This window comes from Bombina bombina, chromosome 6 (genome assembly GCF_027579735.1).
Source record: "Bombina bombina isolate aBomBom1 chromosome 6, aBomBom1.pri, whole genome shotgun sequence".
Classification (NCBI taxonomy): domain Eukaryota; kingdom Metazoa; phylum Chordata; class Amphibia; order Anura; family Bombinatoridae; genus Bombina; species Bombina bombina.
The window spans coordinates 893,485,262-893,505,124 of NC_069504.1; the positions used below are offsets into that span (position 1 = coordinate 893,485,262).

Genomic DNA, 19,863 nt, shown 5'->3' on the forward strand with positions numbered 1-19,863 from the left:
GATATTACAGTAGAAGTTATTTTATCTCCTATAAGCACATGATAAATTTGCTGAACTGTGTATTTTAAATGGTGTTAAACCAATAAGACTCAACAAGATGTTAAGTAACAGGAGAAATCAAAATAGCATAACAAGCAACAGATAAGGTGTAATTAAAAATGGATCAAGCTTACAGCCACTTATGTCACACAAGTAGCATAAAAAGATAATAACAATTTTTGGCTCTATTTTTAAGCAGAGAAGGTGGTGACAATAAAGCACCCTGATTGGTCGCACAAGAGTAAAAGGCGGCATTGCATAACAACCTTCTTGTGCAAAAATAAATACAGTCAACTGAGGTACAGTGCCCGCTACCCACTCGCTGTAAACACAGACCATTTGGTTCTCTAACTGGTAAACTTGTCCATCGGTGACAAAATGGGGCCCATGACATTATCTTGGTAGAATTGTAACATAATCAATGTAAAAGAAGCATGTACAGTATTACCACAGTACAGTGTTAGTCAATATTGTCTGTAAAAGAAATGCCCTTTGTTATATTTAGACAAATCCAAGGAAATATTAAAAAATATTTTTTTGTGATTTCTTGTAGATGAGTAATTTGATAGCTACAGAGATTCTGCGCAGCGAGGATCCAGCCCTCCGAGGATCTATTATAGAGAAGTGGGTGGCAGTGGCTGATATTTGTCGCTGTCTCCATAATTACAATGCAGTTTTAGAGATCACTTCATCGCTAAACCGCAGCGCCATCTATCGGCTTAAGAGAACATGGATCAAGGTTTCTAAGCAGGTACTAGTCAATAATGTAGACTTTGGGTCTTGATGATTTGTTTAAATTAGACACCTCTGAAGCTTTACAGTGCAAAATTAGCATGGCTATGCAGTAGATTATAATTTATTATAATTTTATTAAGCTATATTTACTTACTAAGGTACCCCAATAGAATCACAGACTACTTTTGTAAATAATATTATCAGCAATATGTTTTTAGTTCAAAAATATCTTTTCATGGAAAGAGGCAAACATATTCCCCAGCACAACCTCGGAACTAGGCATCTATACTTGCATCTTGTCAAATGTAAGACTTAACTGCCAGGTATCCACAGCTAGTTATCTACTTTACCTAAAAAAAATTGAAGCCAAGGACATTACACAATATAGCTCACATTATGAATAAGTGTCTACATTATCTAGGTGTACCATAATATACAGTACTTCATATCTGGGATGCCGGATATCAGATTTGAAAGATTTATTTCATATACTGTATGTTCCTTATGCTATATTATTTTCTTTTTCACAGACAAAAACCCTCATTGACCGACTCCAGAAGTTGGTGTCATCTGAAGGCCGATTTAAGAACTTGAGAGAGGCACTGAAGAAGTAAGTTCATACAGTATCATATTACAAACATCAAACAAATATCTATCAGACACTTTCTAAATCATCCTCTGCAAGACATGTAGATTCTCTAAAACTCAAAAGGTCTGAGAGATATCAATTCACAGATTTCAAAGAGTCAGTCAATTGGGTCAGATTTGGGAGGTCCAGAATGCTGCTTCCCATAATAAGTAAGGAGACAAAAGGGAAAGCAGCTACTTCTAGGTTACTGTGAGGATACAGGGTCAGTTAAAGTTAAACTGAAACGTTAATGATTTAGATAGAGATTGTAATTCTAAAGAACTTTCCAATTCATCAAATTTCTAGTATCTAATTTGCTTTTGTTCTCTTGGTACTCTTTGTTGAAAAGCCAACCTTGGTAGGCTCAGGAGAAGCAGAGCAATACTGGGAGCTAGATGCTGATTGGTAGCTGCCTATATATATATATATATATATATATGCCTTTTGTCAGTGGCTCACGTGATGTATTGAGCTATCTCTCAGTAGTGCATTGCTGCTCCCTCAACAAAGAACGCCAAGAGAATTAAGCAAATAAGATAATAGAAATATACTGAAAGGTGGCTTCACATGCCCCTTAAATTTTGACTTTCTATTCATGTCCCATTAATTTTGATTTTCATTTCCCTTTTTGCACTTTAAACCAATATACTGCAGGCCTTTACTGCATGATATATCTGAGTTTTCTTTACTTCCCCAGCTGTGACCCTCCCTGTGTACCATATCTGGGAATGTATCTGACAGACTTGGCATGTATAGAGGAAGGAACACCAAATTACACAGAAGACAGTCTTGTCAACTTCTCCAAAATGAGGATGGTGAGATACTCACATACATGTTTAGCTGTGCATATATAAATTTACTCTGGTACATACTGTAAATGTATGTAGAGAAAATTAACAAAGAACATAATTGCAGCCTAAATAAAATTTTACAAATTAGACAAAAAGATTCAGAAGTCATGTTGATGTCTATTAATTAATCAAATGTCTTTTTATATTTTTAACACATATTATTACAAATATTATTAAAATAAACATTCATGTTGTTTAGTTTTATTTATCTTTAAAAATTGACACAAAAAAATGTTTACACAAAATACTGACATTTTTGTTTTAGGTGAGGGCTCAATTATTACATCTATATCACACTCAGGTCACTATTATTTGGTGACATCACACATTTTGAGTGGCACACATAATAGAAGACTTTTGTTTGGCTAGTCACAATAACCAGCTGATAAGGAGCTTCTAAACCCAGTTGCAATAACACTATATGACCAAAAGTATGTGGACACCTGGCCATTAATCCTATATGAGCTTGTTGGGCATCCCATTCCAAAATCATGGGGATTAATATGGAGTTGGTCATCAATTTGCTGCTATAACAGCCACAGCTCTACTGAGATGGCTTTCAACAAGATTTTGAAGTTTTTCTGTGGGAATTTGTGCTCATTCAGCCAAAAGAGCATTTGTGAGGTTAGGCACTGATGTCGGATGAGAAGGTCTGGTCAATCAGCTTTTTAATTCATCCCAAAGGTGTGCAATGGGTGTAAGGTCAGGGCTCTGTGCAGGCAACCGGATGTCTACCACACTAATCTCATTAAACCATGTCTTCATGGGCCTTGCATTGTGCACAGGGGGACAGCTATGCTGGAAGAGGAAAGGGCCTTCCCCAAATTGCTGACACCAAGTTGGAAGCACCCAAATGGCTTTGTATCCTGTAGTATTAAGATTAAATTTAATTGGAACTAAGGGACCTAGTCCCTGAAAAAAAACAGCCCCAGGCCTTTATCCCTCTTCCACCAAACTTTAAAGTAGGCATTATGCTGGGAGTGTCACTGGGCAGCACCTTGAATGGATAAGATATTAGTTGCTCTGTGTGGTTCATTGATAAACTGCCTATTACCAGCAAATTGTTAGACCATACTTAGTAGAAGAATATAATATTATTGTAGTCCTATCTCTGCTAACTGATCCAGAGTGTTGAGGCATAAGGCAGCTCCAACAAGGAGAGGCTCTAAACCCCCTGATAGACAATAGACTGGGTGAACAGTGCACTGACAAAAGTAATACATAAAGGGACAGTATACACCGATTTTCTGATAACTGAATGTAATAGACACTACTAGAAAGAAGAATGTGCACAGATGCTGATCTAAAGATCTAGTATAAAACCTTTTATAAACTTACTTAGAAGCTCCCAGTTTAGAACTGTTGATGAGGTTAGGCTGTGTCACCCAGTGAAAAGGGCTGGTAATTAAAAAGACAGATAATATAAACAGGAGTCTGTAAATGCGTGTATACATCTGACACTGTGGGGCTTGGTTAGGAATCTGAAAATCAGCACAATGTTATTAAAAAAAATAAGCAAAACTATACATTTTCACAAATACACTACCAGATGGTCTATATAAATGGATAATCTAGAAAACATTTATGCAAAGAAAAATCTAGTTTACGATATCCCTTTAAATCCACTGGAGATATGGCAACTACTATGCACAATTTACAAGCATTTTATTAGGCTGCATTGTGACTCCTACTGACAGTGGGAATTGACCACTGCTTTACTGTGAGATTTACTACTGTGATGGCGACTCAGGTACAGATAGTGCTTGTCACTTTACTGCAGACATCGCAAAAGGCTCTCATACAAGTGACTTCTCCTACTATGGAACTAACAGAGATGGATTATCACAAGCAGGAGAACACGGCCCATTTTGCAGATCAAGGAGATTATAGCAAGATTATGTTCTGGGAATTTGAGGAATTGTTAGTACTCATTCCGCTGTCCAAGATTTAGCTACCTGCTACAAAGACATGGAACCAAAGAAGGCACCAAGTGAGAAATATGTTGTGGATCCAGAAAATCTTTTGGATTTAGATAGAAAGAGTTCTCTCTCAGCACAGCTTTCACTCTTCACTATTGGAGACTTGGTGAGATTTAAGAAACATTTCACCATCTCATACTACTATAATTACCATCTAATCTAAATCTAATGTGATCAAAGTTATTCAATGAAAAAAAAAGTAAAATAATAGTGAAAAAAGGTCTAATGATGCAAGCTCAAACACAAGAGAAAAGGTGTAAAACGTAAAATCAAAAGTGATACGTTTGTATCAAAGTCAGTAATATGGCAATCTTGCAAATGTTTGGACCGTCCGTGAAAGGTAATGGTAAAAACGAAACTCTGTGGTCCAAAGGTATGAGTTGAAAGGCTGTTCCTCTTTGAAACCCTGGTGTGCTGGGTAAATTAGAGAAGAAGAAATGGGCGTTTTATTGCCTGAAGTAAACGACCAGTGTATGTGGTTGAGAAACGCGTTGCAAGGAATAAATAAAAGATTGTTTTTAGATTTTTAAACTGGAAGTTGTCTTTTATACTGGCTTGGTTCAGTATTGGTAATTCGCCTTTTTACCACCGCATCCTGCGTTGGGAGACCGCAGGAGCCAGCCTGTGTTTGCAGCTGAAACACGCGCAAAGGAACACAACCTGTCTACCATCAGTGAGCTAGCCGCTGCTAAGTGCTAGCCTGCTATCAATCAACGGTCAGAGTACGGTGCCATCTGGTGAGCATACTTGCATTTATCTTCCGTACATTGGTATTCCGAAATACACTATGGAGGCGCTCCTTTCTTCTTCTCAAATAAGAGATATGGTACATACTTCAATAAATAGTGTATAAATAAAATCAGATTTTTTTATTATACATTATAAATATTACATAAGACAATATAAATAACACCTGATTTTCTATAATATATTATACATATCACATAAGACTCACATATATAGGCACTTCATTTACATTTTTTAACTTTCTATTTTCTATTAATAAAACTATTCTTCATTAAACATCACATGTATATCATTTTAAGAATTATGGCACAAGATCAATGAAGACACTTTTTATTTAAAACGTCAGACATTCAATCACGAATGTCACATCTTCACATTTTTACACTCACGTGTTTCAAGATCACAAGTGCACAACATTCAAGATTGTAATACATTATTCTGGTTACAATCAATTTATTAAAATGTCATGCATTACATAAATATAACGGAGTAATATAGAACAATACTGTTGTATTAGACCATAATAACAGCAGTGAGCAATAACATTACGCTTTGACACGTTATAGAATAGACAAAGTAGCAGCTTGACAGCAGTGAAGATTCATATACAGTTTAATCCAATACGTGTCAGAAGGTCAACTGGTATGAGAAAAACTGTGGTTGGTCGAAGATCAGATACGTCATGACAGAGGGGCGGAGTCAAGTCCAACATAAATACCCTTTGTAGTAGTGCAGCCGCACCCTTTGAGAAAGCTGGTTCACTGCGAAACATGTCAGGGGAGGGTGGGGACTATAATGGGCTCTCTAATTGATTTAAGTAAATGCTGGATAAAAAATATTATTAACTTATGGCTAATTGAATCACCACAATACTTCTAGCAAAACATATTCGCTTACTAGTTAATATTAGTAGGGAGAACAATATAATATTTTTTTTTATGCCATTATAGTATATCACAAACAGGCGCTTTATTTAACCACCGCAAGATTTAACCACCAGAAGGTGGGAATAGGTTACAAGGTACTCTTAAAGGGACATTAGACAATAGATTTTCTTTGCATAAATGTTTTGTAGATTATCCATTTATATAGCCTATACAGGTTTGTTTGTTTTTTAATGTAAAGTTTTTAATTTTATTTTTGAATAACATTGCACTGATTTTTAGACTCCAAACCATGCTTAAAAAATTTAGAAGTAGACTGTTGTCTACCTACTCCAGCCTTATTGATATGCAGAGGAAGGGGGAGGGTGTCTGCTCTTTTTGCTGTCCAGCCCATTTCAGTGGGTGTTCCAGCTAACCTTTTCAACCGAGCTAAATTGGGAGCTTCTAAGTAAGTTTTTTAACGGTTGTATACTGAATTTTAAATCAGTATCTGTGCATATTCTTCTTTATAGTAGTGTCTATTACATGCAGTTATATGAAAATTGGTGTATACTGTCCCTTTAAACAGATTGGTATTTTTCATAGGCATATTAAAAGTGCTGCAGGATAGGCGTTACTGACTTATTGAAGTCATAAGATTAGTTACATGCAATTATCTCTGAATGGAGTAACTATTAGTATGATATATTAGCAGTCACTAATTGTTCAGCGAAGTGATCATCAGTCGCTTCTGATTAACCTTTTTATTTAATGGCCATGGATTCAAATCTACATCCTAGGCCATTTAAAGTAACCTCTCCCACCTTCTGTTTATATTATTACTGTATAGAACATTTCCATCCAGCAGAGTTTGCTTGTGTTTTTAATTTGTTTCCATTTTTTAATCACTTTAATGAAAGTTGTATTTTAACTTAATTCTGCCCAGTTAATCTTGTTCAATTTCTAGCCATTAAGAATTGAGTGTTTTACGTTGTACATAAACATCAGGCTTGTACTGATATAAAACTTGCATGTTACATTTTCATACAAGCTCATTGAGATTTTTTTCAGACAGAATGTTTGCTGCTGAAATAAATTCTATCTTTTAGTAAATCATGAAGGTTTCATTGGTATGCATATGGTTATGAAAGACTTATGAAAGGTTCATACCTATTTGATAGCTATCCCTTAGAAGTTTAGCCAAGAATATCATAATGCAGAACCATCTTGAAAATAACCCAAGAAAGTGTCAATACTACACAAACAACAAGCACAACAGCTGGTGTAAAAAAACTAAAAGGACAATATGCTGTAACATTTTTGCCCCAAAGGGACATGAAACCCTCTTTTTTCTATGATGATTCAGATAGAGCATACAATTTTTATACAACTTTCCAATTTACTTCTATTATCTATTTTGCTTCATCCTCTTGGTATCTTTTGTTGAAAAGCACATATAGACATTTTAATTGGCTTACAAATGTGTTCAGCTAGCTCACAGGAGTGCATTGATACTTCTTCAATAAAAGATACAAAGAGAATTAGGCATGATTGATAACAGAAGTAAATTGGAAAGTTGTTTAAAAATGTATAATCTATCTGAATCATGAAAGAAAATTTTTGTGTTTCATGTCCCTTTAAACGTATTCTCAATAGTCAATTTTACCTGCTGGAGTTTACGAAGTTGGTTACTAATAACACCTTTATCTTTATTTTGTCATTTAAAAATAGCTGTTTTTGGTTTCTTTAACTGCCATCTATACAGAAAATGTCAGTATTGAACTACTGAATATAGAAAAAAATGTAAACACGATCCTGGAGAAATCCCACTCCTATAGGGAATGGGTGGGAGAGATAGGGCACTAAATGTTTATTTTCAATTGCTTTAAATATGTTACTAGTCACAACATGGAATTGCAAAAAAAAAAGTTTGAGTAAAGGTTGACTTTAGTATTTTTATTTATTTGTGCTGTGAATAGATCTTTTGTTGCATGTGTATATCAGTTGTTGATTTTCTGTGTTTGTCTTAGATTTCACACATCATCCGAGAGATTCGTCAGTTTCAGCAAACTTCCTACAAAATTGATCATCAGCCCAAGGTACCAATGAAAAGTCCAGTATCTATCATTTCTTTAAATAAACAGGAGACTCACAAGGCATAATACATTTTTGTGTTCAGCACTTACTGACAATGTACTGCACTCTCTTCCAGTGTTCCAAGAGACTAATCAAAGATTGCTGCATTTCCTTCTCTGACACATCACAAAGAACTAAGCAACATATATCTTGCGTTATTCTGCATATGCTTTAGCACCATTTTAAAAAAGACTTCCGCATATATAGGCAGTGTGTACATAGTTGGTGATACTAAATTGTTGGCCGGTATTAAAGGGACACTAAACTAATTTTTTTCTTTCATGATTCAGATAGAGCATGCAGTTTTAATCAACTTTCTCATTTACTCCTATCATCAATTTTTCTTTGTTCTCTTGCTATCTTTTTAAAAAAAGCAGGAATGTAAAGGAGCCAGTCCATTTTAGGTTTAGCTCCCTGGATAGCACTTGCTTATTGGTGGCTACATATTCATACAGGTTCTGAACCTAAAATTGGCCCGGCTCTTAAGCTTAACATTCCTGCTTTTTAAATAAAGATGGCAAGAGAACAAAGAAAAATTGATCATTGGAGTAAATTAGAAAGTTGAATAAAATTGCATGCTCTATTTGAATCATTAAAGAAAAAAATGTGGGTTTAGTATCCCTTTAAGTGTTAAATTTTTAAATGGACAGTGAAGTCAAAATTAAAAACTTACATGATTCAGACAGAATATGCCATTTTAAACAACTTTTCAATGTAGTTCTATTATTTATTTATTTTTGTTATCTTGGTTTTCTTTGTTGAAAAGCATCCTTAGGTAGGCTCAGGAGCAGCAGTGCACTTCCAGGAGCTAGTTGCCGATTGGTGGCTGCACATATCTGCCTCTTATCATTGCCTCACCCAATGTGTTTAGCTAGCTCCCAGTAGTGCAATACTGTCATTCCTACAAAGCTGATTGCGAAACTTCATGACTTGGGTATCAACACCTGGCTCTGTAATTGGACCCTGGACTTCCTGACCAATAGACCCCAGTCTGTGAGGTTAGGTAATTTTACCTCTTCTACCCTGACCCTTAATACTGGAGTCCCGCAAAGGTTGTGTACTAAGTCCTCTATTATATTCTCTTTTTACCCATGACTGCCTGCCTAAGTTTGTGTCGAATACCATCATTAATTTACAGATGACACTACTGTGGTAGGCAAGGTTAGTAACAATGATGAGTCGGCTTATAGGGAGGAGATAACGAACCTGGTGACATGGTGTGCTAATAACAACCTATCTCTTAACATTAAGAAGACCAAAGAGATTATTGTGGACTATAGGAAGACTAAACGTTGTACACATTTACCTATCTATATTAATGGGTCCGAGGTAGAACGGGTGACTAGTTTCAAATTCCTGTGTACTAACATCAATGAAAAATTGTCCTGGTCACTGAATACATCTATTTTAGTCAAAAAGGCACAGCGGCAACTCTACTAAAAGTAAGTACATCTGTCCACCCAGATTTTGGTTAATTTCTATCGCTGCACCATTGAGAGCATTCTTACCAACTGCATCTCAGTGTGGTATGGTAACTGGTATGGTAACAAGGGGTGGTGAAAACTGCCCAGTACATCATCGGTGTCCAGCTACCCTCTATTGAGGACCTTCAGCATAAGCGATGCCTGCAAAGGGCGCACTGGATCATTAGATTCTTTCCATCCCAGCCATGGATTATTTGTTCCCCTGCCATCTGGGAGGCGGTACAAGAGCCTGAATAGCAAGAGAGTCAGGCTAAGAAATAGTTTTTTTCCCATAGCTGTTGTTTTGCTGAATACAAATACTTAATGCTGATTTTTCTTAAGTTTTTATCATGTCTTTTTTTTAGATTATCCTATTTTTTAAACTGCAGGCTATCTCGGATTACAATTGCTGTTTATCACTTTATTAATTTGTATTATCATCTGTGCTCATCGCATGGATTGTATTATGCACATATCCATATCACACTGATAATTTGTATTACACTATTACACTTTTTCAGTGCTTCATATATTTCTTTTATACAACTGACTGCTGTCTAATAATGATTTGCACCATGCACTCACAGAAAATGCACAGACATACACACACCCTCACAGAGACACCCACAGAAAACACACACCCTCACAGAGACATCCACAGAAAACACAAACATACCTACACATACCCACCCTCACAGAGATACCCACAGAAAACACAGAGACATACACACCCACCCTCACAGAGTCATCCAGAGAAAATACACAAATACATACATACACACACCCTCAAAGAGACACCCATAGAAAAAGCACAAAGACATACACACACACCCTCACAGACATCCACAGAAAATGCACAAAGACATACACACCCACCCTCACAGAGAGACCCACAGAAAAAAATACATATACACTTATAGAGACACAAGCAAAAGCACAAAGACATAAACACAGACACCCACAGAAACACTCACAGGACGTAACATTTCTGCACATTGCATCCCCTAAATCAACAGTGTGTGACATGCATGATAAAAAAAATTGCGGAAATTAAGAGATCACTTTTCAAAGAATCATATTTGTAAATGTGCAAACAAAAATAATTCTGTGCATTCAAAATTGTACATTAATTATCTGGGTAGATGGCTAGATGAAGAAAAGTACTTTTAAAAGGTTGACATATGTTTGTTTTTTTCCCCCCATTTTCCCCAACCAAGAGCACCACTTCAAATATAGTGTACAAATGTTCATATCTGTCAGCTGTACTTATGGATTTTGAAAATGCTGTACTCTATATGATCTTAGTGGAACCATAAGCTGTGGTACTCATAACATTAGATCTGGTTAAATGCAGGATTTAGGCTTGTTTGCATGTATTTCAAATTAAGTCAGCTGTAGTGTAAACTGAACAGTTTTAAGTTAACCTGTCTCATTTCAAACACTGAGCAATCTTAGTCTGAGAGTATAACATTTTATGCAGATGTAAAAATCTTAGATAAAATGCCTCCTTGTATCTGGAAAGTCCTTGCATAAAGGGGCAGTAAACTGGAATGTAATATATATACATATTAATGGAAAAAAACGCATATCTGCCAAAAGGGCACCTACCATTTGTGTATTGAGGAGGAAACATTTCTGCATGGCTTTAAATATAGAATTTCTACAGCATTGTCAAATAATCATAAATACACTGCTGCTAAAAAAAAAAATGTTTTTATGGACCCCTGGCCCCACCATACAACTACTACCACAATGAAGTTACAATCAGAAATTGCACAAAGAAATAAAAAACATTTACTAAGTAAGTCCTACCTCCTCTGCAATGCTGTCTGACTCAGGCAATCACTGTACAAACAAAGTGTCAAGTCTGTCTCACACTGTGCATAGTGGTTTAGTGCACACTCAGAAATCCTCTCAAATGCTAATACTTTACCCCTTGTAATAACATTTCCCATGCTCAATTAGCACTCTGCTGTAGTTCCCACTGGTGTCGCCCCCTGATGGGGGCCCTGCCAGACTATACTAATAGGAGTTTAAGAGAGGGGAATAATATTTAAAAATAGTAAAATGCAAAATTAAAAAAAAATATATCTTTATAAAAATGGAGAGGTATCTAGCTCTGAGTTCAAGCCTGATGGATATAAAGTGTCCATTTTATAGATAATCTCCGCCTCCATTTTTAAGAGGTGCTGTTCTGTATTGCCTCCTCTCCAATTAGGTTTTCATTTCATGACACCCCAATATTTGAAGTCTTTTAAATTGTTCAGATGGACCTTTTTGCAAGAACATTCAATAATGTATATAATATTTTCACCCTGCATCTGATTGTGTCTTTGATACTGAGACTAAACTGATTGGATGTGGATTGGATATTTTATTTATGAAAAATCCAAGACATATATGGCATAAACAGTCACAGTTGTATACATGTGTCGTCATAAACATATACATAATAATGTTTCATAAGGCAAATATGATCGCAGATTAAATAATAGCCTTCTCTGACTACATTTTGAGTCAACTGGCAGAAGATTGCGAGACCAACTGAGGAAACAGTGTCGGCGGGGATTCAGTGTCTCCCTTGGTAGTGAGGAGCTGACTGCTTTCGTTGCTTCTACTGGAGTTCTCAAAACTAAGATAGCTCTTAACCGCTAGACTCTTTTACACGGCTCAGCCTGCAGGGATAGACCTGATCCCCCTCTTAGCCGAGAGGATGGATTCCCTAATTCTGGATGCACTGATTCTACTGGGCTCCCGTATGGACACCCAGTTCACTCACCTCTCTCAATGCTTATCTCTCAGCCGAGAAGTAGCACCGGACTCGCCAGAGGAAGACCTTGACAACCTACCCGCCCCGGTGGCATATCTACTTCAAAGGGACAAGATGGCGGACACAGACAGACAAGGCCTCTTTACGTTGCCCCAGCAGCCTGATCTCACCGCCGACTTCACCATGACGCACCCGACTCCTATTCCGGAGCGGCCGGTTGGAGTGGGGGTTGAGGTGAACCTGATTGCACGCAACAGCTTTGAGGATAACCCCGCCTCCTCCTCTATACTTGAAAGCTACGCACTCCTGCTCCGACATGAAGAAGACCGGTAGCGATTTGAGAGGTCTGCACGCAGATAGAGGAGTGAGGCCCAAGTCCTTGTCCACGATGCAGCACAGCAGCACTCCCGTCTTGTCCCTTACAGAGCTCCTACTATACAGTGAGCAACCTAGATATCAGGACGGCATAGTCCTGAAAGATTTGTTTTCCCTATCTGAGCTCCATAATCATAGAACTGATAACAGCATACATGTGAGCTCCATGATACGGACCATGAACTGTCATAGTGAGTTAACTTATAGTGCCCTCCATGATCCTCAAGCCAGGTTATGCCGGAAGATTGGCATTGGGTGATGTGCCTAGTGATATCCCATTTCTATAAAGTGGACCCAACACTGTAACTCTATCTTCCTTTTTCTTTAACTCTCCCTTCCTGAATGTCGAATTTAATATCTGATGGGCAGTCCGGTTAGGGGTTCTTATTATTATTTTTCTTATTTAAAAAAAAAAAAAGTAGTGAAAGGTTCCATTGTAGCCCATGTTCATTAGGTTTATAAGCAAGTTTAAAACAGTTTAGTGATTTTATTTTACCACTTTTTAATGCCTTATTATTTACCTAGTGGGATATTGTGGGGGATTATAAGATGTATTAGAAGAGATTTAATGTATAAAATGTATTGCTAGTGTTCTGGAGGCTAATTGAGATTGTAGCCATGTGGTTATACTCACTTGTTACTCCTATTGTATGATAAAGAGCGTTGTAAAGGTTACCAAATATGCCATGAGGTCTATCTTTGCACTTTACAGGTAGAGCTGTGCTTACTGCGCATTGCTATTTACATAATATACATATGTGACAGACTGTATGGTTATGATAACTTCTCCTGGCATCTATGCTAGTATTGACCACTTTAAGTAGTGGCAAACTGAATGTGTAATTTTACAGCATGGCTCCTGGATATGAAGCATTTTGCAATTGCCTATACTCAATTCACATGTAATTATAAGGAGCTTACAGATCTACACATTCCTGAGATCCTACCCCCTATATAATATAGACCCCTAAGACATGTATGATATTAAGGAGTGCCATCCATCCAGCCTACATTGCGCTAATTAGGATATGCTCTCATGATTTGTTTCTCTTGCTCTCCCCAGGGCAGCAAATTCCCTACATCCTGCAAGCTTTAGAATAGCTGGCGAATAGTTATAACACCATTAGGTACCTCTCTCACTATGATGGTCTATGCACTATTAACTGTTATTCATGCAGACCTCTGTTAAACTATAGAAGATAATGTACCCTAATAATTATTACTTACTTTATATGATATTTCTATGTATATAACCTAACATCACATCTGAAGTAAAGCAAGCAGATACGTCATTTTGTCTATTGCCCACACATAAATTTACTTGGTAATTATACATGTTAATGTCTAAGTCTTTTATACAATGTTAAAAGTGTGATATCTAGGTTTTACAATTTCCAATATACATACGGGGAACCCCCCTTATAAGGTTCATATTATATGCTGATGACTTCAGGACCCACCTCTAGAACCGATGAGTATTGCTTAACTATTCTTCCCTTCCAAGTTCTTAGTATGGCCTGAGATTACCATAGAGCTATTTATTCCTAGACTTGTAAAATGGATAAGGCACCCCTACATTAATATCCCCGCTCTATATTATTTGCTTATCTCTTCTGACATGACCCCCCCTAGGGTACACATGGAATACTCCGTCCTCCTTAACCCCCCCTCTCAACTACCATTGCTATGACTACTTGCGCCCTTAGGTACACATAGCACACAAAACATTAGCTTGGCTCCCTATCTTAATCATTGCTATATTTACATCTATAGCCTACATAATACTATGAATAAGCTCATCCTGCAGCCCTACCATAGTTGGCTCCGCCCTCCCTCCCTTTCCCCCCCCCCCTTCCATCTTCCCCATAATTTGAGTGGCTCTTGCCCACTGCAACACCGTTCCTTCCCTACTCTCTGTGATCCACCTGTAGTCACCTTAAAAGCCAACTCTTCACATCAAGACAGCTGTAATGGGAATTTATACATTATTCATATTATAGGTGTGGAGACCAGACTCCAATTATTAACACATAAAATGAAGTTATATATTAGTTAGCCCAAAACTATATTTAACACCTCTTTAGACATGACGTATGCTCCCATTCGCTATGGTTGGTCTTTGAGTATTAGTGTTGTTATGATTATTTTTGTACGCCCTAACATTAATGTCTCAAATTGATGCTTGGAACTGTTACCCTCCTCTTAGCTGCATGGATCACTTGTAGGTAACAATATTATGTGTTATACTCGGATGTTACTATTATTGATGGGCAAAGTTTGTATTTCTCCTGTTAAGTGTAGTCAGTCCACGAGTCATCCATTACTTATGGGATTATAACTCCTCCCTAACAGGAAGTGCAAGAGGATCACCCAAGCAGAGCTGCTATATAGCTCCTCCCCTCTACGTCATATCCAGTCATTCTCTTGCACCTAACCAATAGATAGGATGTGTGAGAGGACAGTGGTTATTAAAACTTAGTTTTTATTTCTTCAATCAAAAGTTTGTTATTTTAAACGGCACCGGAGTGTGTTGTTTTTTCTCAGGCAGCATTAGAAGAAGAATCTACCTGAGTTTGTGTATGATCTTAGCGGACGTAACTAAGATCCATTTGCTGTTCTCGGCCATTCTGAGGAGCGAGGTAACTTCAGAACAGGGGACAGCGGGCAGGGTTCACCTGCAAAGAGGTATGTTGCAGTATATTATTTTCTAAGGAATGGAATTGACTGAGAAAATACTGCTAATACCGATAAAATGTAAGTACAGCCTTAAATGCAGTAGTAGCAACTGGTATCAGGCTGTTATGTATGTATGTTGGCACTGAAGTATTTCTGGGGAATGGCACTTCACTAAGAAAATACTGTATACATATAACTTATAGCCTTTCTGCAGTGATAGCGACTAGCAACAGGCTTTTATTATCATTTCATATATTTATAGTTAAAACGTTTACTGGCAGGTTAATCGTTTTTCTCTCTGAGGTACTTGGTGAAAAATTTATGGGCATTATTTTCCACTTGGCTGTCGTTTATTTTGAATAAATTCAGTTTACTGAGCTACCCCACTGTTGTATTATGAGTGGGAGGGGTCTATTTTGGCGCTTTTACTACGCATTAAAAATTCAGTCACAGTCTTCCTTATTCTCCCTGCATGATCCAGGACGTCTCTGCAGAGCTCAGGGGTCTACAAAACTAGTTTTGAGGGAGGTAATCACTCACAGCAGACCTGTGAGACTGTGTTTTGACTGTGATAAAAACGTATATATAATAGTTGTTATCCGTTTTTCTGGGTATTAAGGGGTTAATCATCCATTGCTAGTGGGTGCATTCCTTTGCTTAATTAATGCATTTACTGTAAAAATTTGGTTTCTATAACTAATCCGGTTCATTGTTATTGCAACTGTGACAGTTTTTTTGTGTGCTTCTTAAAGGCACAGTAACGTTTTTTATATTGCTTGAAAATTGTTTTGAAAAGTATTTTCCAAGCTTGCTAGTCTAACTGCTAGTTTGTTTAAACATGTCTGACACAGAGGAATCTCTTTGTGCAATATGTTCAAAGGCCAATGTGGAGCCCAATAGAAATTTGTGTACTAATTGCATTGATGCTACTTTAAATAAAAGCCAATCTGTACATGTTAGGAAAATTTCACCAGACAACGAGGGGAAAGTTATGCCGACTAACTCTCCTCACGTGTCAGTACCTGCATCTCCCGCTCAGGAGGTGCGTGATATTGTGACGCCAAGTACATCAGGGCGGCCATTACAAATCACTTTGCAAGACATGGCTAATGTTATGACTGAAGTTTTATCTAAATTGCCAGAACTTAGAGGTAAAGGCGACCACTCTGGGGTGAGAACAGAGTACGCTGATAATGTTAGAACTATGTCTGATACTGCGTCACAAGTGGCAGAGCATGAAGACGGAGAGCTTCATTCTGTAGGTGACGGATCTGATCCAAATAGACTGGACTCAGACATTTCAAATTTTAAATTTAAGCTTGAGAACCTCCGTGTACTATTAGGGGAGGTATTAGCGGCTCTGAATGATTGTAACACGGTTGCAATCCCAGAGAAATTATGTAGGCTGGATAGATACTATGCGGTACCGGCGTGTACTGACGTCTTTCCTATACCTAAGAGGCTTACAGAGATTATTAACAAGGAGTGGGATAGGCCCGGTGTACCCTTTTCCCCCCCTCCTATATTTAGAAAAATGTTTCCAATAGACGCCACCACACGGGACTTATGGCAGACGGTCCCTAAGGTGGAGGGAGCAGTTTCTACTCTGGCTAAGCGTACCACTATCCCGGTGGAGGATAGCTGTGCTTTTTCAGATCCAATGGATAAAAAGTTAGAGGGTTACCTTAAGAAAATGTTTACTCAACAAGGTTTTATATTACAACCCCTCGCATGCATTGCGCCTGTCACGGCTGCGGCGGCATTCTGGTTTGAGTCTCTGGAAGAGACCCTTGAGACAGCTCCATTGGATGAGATTATAAACAAGCTTAAAACCCTTAAGCTAGCTAATTCATTTATTTCTGATGCCGTAGTACATCTAACTAAGCTTACGGCTAAGAATTCCGGATTCGCCATTCAGGCGCGCAGAGCGCTGTGGCTAAAATCCTGGTCAGCTGATGTGACTTCTAAATCTAAATTGCTTAACATACCTTTCAAAGGGCAGACGTTATTCGGGCCCGGTTTGAAGGAAATTATCGCTGACATTACTGGAGGTAAGGGCCATGCCCTGCCTCAAGACAGAGCTAAACCAAGGGCTAGACAGTCTAATTTTCGTGCCTTTCGTAACTTCAAGGCAGGAGCAGCATCAACTTCCTCCGCTCCAAAACAGGAAGGATCTGTTGCTCGCTACAGACAGGGCTGGAAACCTAACCAGACCTGGAACAAGGGCAAGCAGGCCAGAAAACCTGCTGCTGCCCCTAAGACAGCATGAAGTGAGGGCCCCCAATCCGGAAACGGATCTAGTAGGGGGCAGACTTTCTCTCTTCGCCCAGGCTTGGGCAAGAGATGTCCAGGATCCCTGGGCGTTAGAGATCATATCTCAGGGATATCTTCTGGACTTCAAAGCTTCTCCTCCAAAAGGGAGATTTCATCTTTCAAGGTTGTCAACAAACCAGATAAAGAAAGAGGCGTTTCTACGCTGTGTACAAGATCTTTTACTAATGGGAGTGATCCACCCGGTTCCGCGGTCGGAGCACGGACAAGGGTTTTACTCAAATCTGTTTGTGGTTCCCAAGAAAGAAGGAACCTTCAGACCAATCTTGGATTTAAAGATCCTAAACAAATTCCTAAGAGTTCCATCGTTCAAAATGGAAACTATTCGGACAATCTTACCCATGATCCAAAAGGGTCAGTACATGACCACAGTGGATTTAAAGGATGCCTACCTTCACATACCGATTCACAAAGATCATTACCGGTACCTAAGGTTTGCCTTCCTAGACAGGCATTACCAGTTTGTAGCTCTTCCCTTCGGGTTAGCTACTGCTCCAAGAATCTTTACAAAGGTTCTGGGTTCTCTTCTGGCGGTACTAAGACCGCGAGGAATATCGGTAGCTCCGTACCTAGACGACATTCTGATACAAGCGTCAAGTTTCCAAACTGCCAAGTCTCATACAGAGTTTGTACTGGCATTTCTAAGGTCACATGGGTGGAAAGTGAACGAAGAAAAGAGTTCTCTTTTGCCACTCACAAGAGTTCCCTTCTTAGGGACTCTTATAGATTCTGTAGAAATGAAAATTTACCTGACAGAAGACAGGTTAACAAAACTTCTAAATGCTTGCCGTGTCCTTCATTCCATTCCACACCCGTCAGTGGCTCAATGCATGGAGGTAATAGGCTTAATGGTAGCGGCAATGGACATAGTTCCCTTTGCACGCCTGCATCTCAGACCACTGCAATTGTACATGCTAAGTCAGTGGAATGGGGATTACTCAGATTTGTCCCCTATGCTGAATCTGGATCAAGAGACCAGAAATTCTCTTCTATGGTGGCTCTATCGGCCACATCTGTCCAAGGGGATGCCCTTCAACAGGCCAGATTGGACGATTGTAACAACAGACGCCAGCCTGTTAGGTTGGGGCGCTGTCTGGAATTCCCTGAAGACTCAGGGATTATGGACTCAGGAGGAGAGTCTCCTTCCCATAAATATTCTGGAATTAAGAGCAGTTTTCAATGCCCTTCTGGCTTGGCCTCAGTTAGCAACTCTGAGGTTCATCAGGTTTCAGTCGGACAACATCACGACTGTGGCTTACATCAACCATCAGGGAGGGACAAGGAGTTCCCTAGCGATGATGGAAGTCTCAAAGATAATTCACTGGGCAGAGTCTCACTCTTGCCACCTATCAGCGATCCACATCCCAGGCGTGGAGAACTGGGAAGCGGATTTTCTAAGTCGCCAGACTTTTCATCCGGGGGAGTGGGAACTTCATCCGGAGATCTTTGCCCAAATACTTCGGCGTTGGGGCAAAGCAGATCTGGATCTCATGGCGTCTCGCCAGAACGCCAAACTTCCTTGTTACGGATCCAGATCCAGAGACCCGGGAGCGATTCTGATAGATGCTCTGACAGCACCTTGGGTCTTCAACATGGCTTATGTGTTTCCACCCTTCCCGATGCTTCCTCGATTGATTGCCAGGATCAAACAGGAGAGAGCATCGGTGATTCTAATAGCGCCTGCGTGGCCACGCAGGACCTGGTATGCAGACCTAGTGGACATGTCGTCCTGTCCACCATGGTCTCTACCTCTGAGACAGGACCTTCTGGTGCAGGGTCCTTTCAAACATCCAAATCTAATTTCTCTGAGGCTGACTGCATGGAGATTGAACGCTTGATTCTATCAAAGCGTGGATTCTCGGAGTCAGTGATTGATACCTTAATACAGGCTAGGAAGCCTGTTACCAGGAAAATTTACCATAAAATATGGCGCAAATACTTGCATTGGTGCGAATCCAAGAGTTACTCATGGAGTAAGGTTAGGATTCCTAGGATATTGTCTTTTCTACAAGAAGGTTTAGAAAAGGGTTTATCCGCTAGTTCGTTAAAGGGACAGATCTCAGCTTTGTCCATCCTTTTACACAAACGTCTGTCAGAAGTTCCAGACGTTCAGGCTTTTTGTCAGGCTTTGGCCAGGATTAAGCCTGTATTTAAAACTGTTGCTCCGCCATGGAGCTTAAACTTAGTTCTTAACGTTTTACAGGGTGTTCCGTTTGAACCCCTTCATTCCATTGATATCAAACTGTTATCTTGGAAAGTTCTGTTTTTAA

At 38.8% G+C, this 19,863-nt stretch overlaps 1 protein-coding gene across 1 annotated transcript in view; it reads left to right on the forward strand.

The window, feature by feature from the left end:
- RASGRF1 (Ras protein specific guanine nucleotide releasing factor 1) overlaps nucleotides 1–19,863 on the forward strand; it is a 300,540-nt gene that overhangs the window by 255,325 nt on the left and 25,352 nt on the right. The window contains exons 23-26 of the mRNA XM_053718462.1: nucleotides 593–790; nucleotides 1,305–1,384; nucleotides 2,100–2,217; nucleotides 7,873–7,941. Of these exons, the coding sequence (XP_053574437.1) occupies nucleotides 593–790; nucleotides 1,305–1,384; nucleotides 2,100–2,217; nucleotides 7,873–7,941 (465 nt within the window). The remainder of the gene's footprint in view (nucleotides 1–592; nucleotides 791–1,304; nucleotides 1,385–2,099; nucleotides 2,218–7,872; nucleotides 7,942–19,863) is intronic.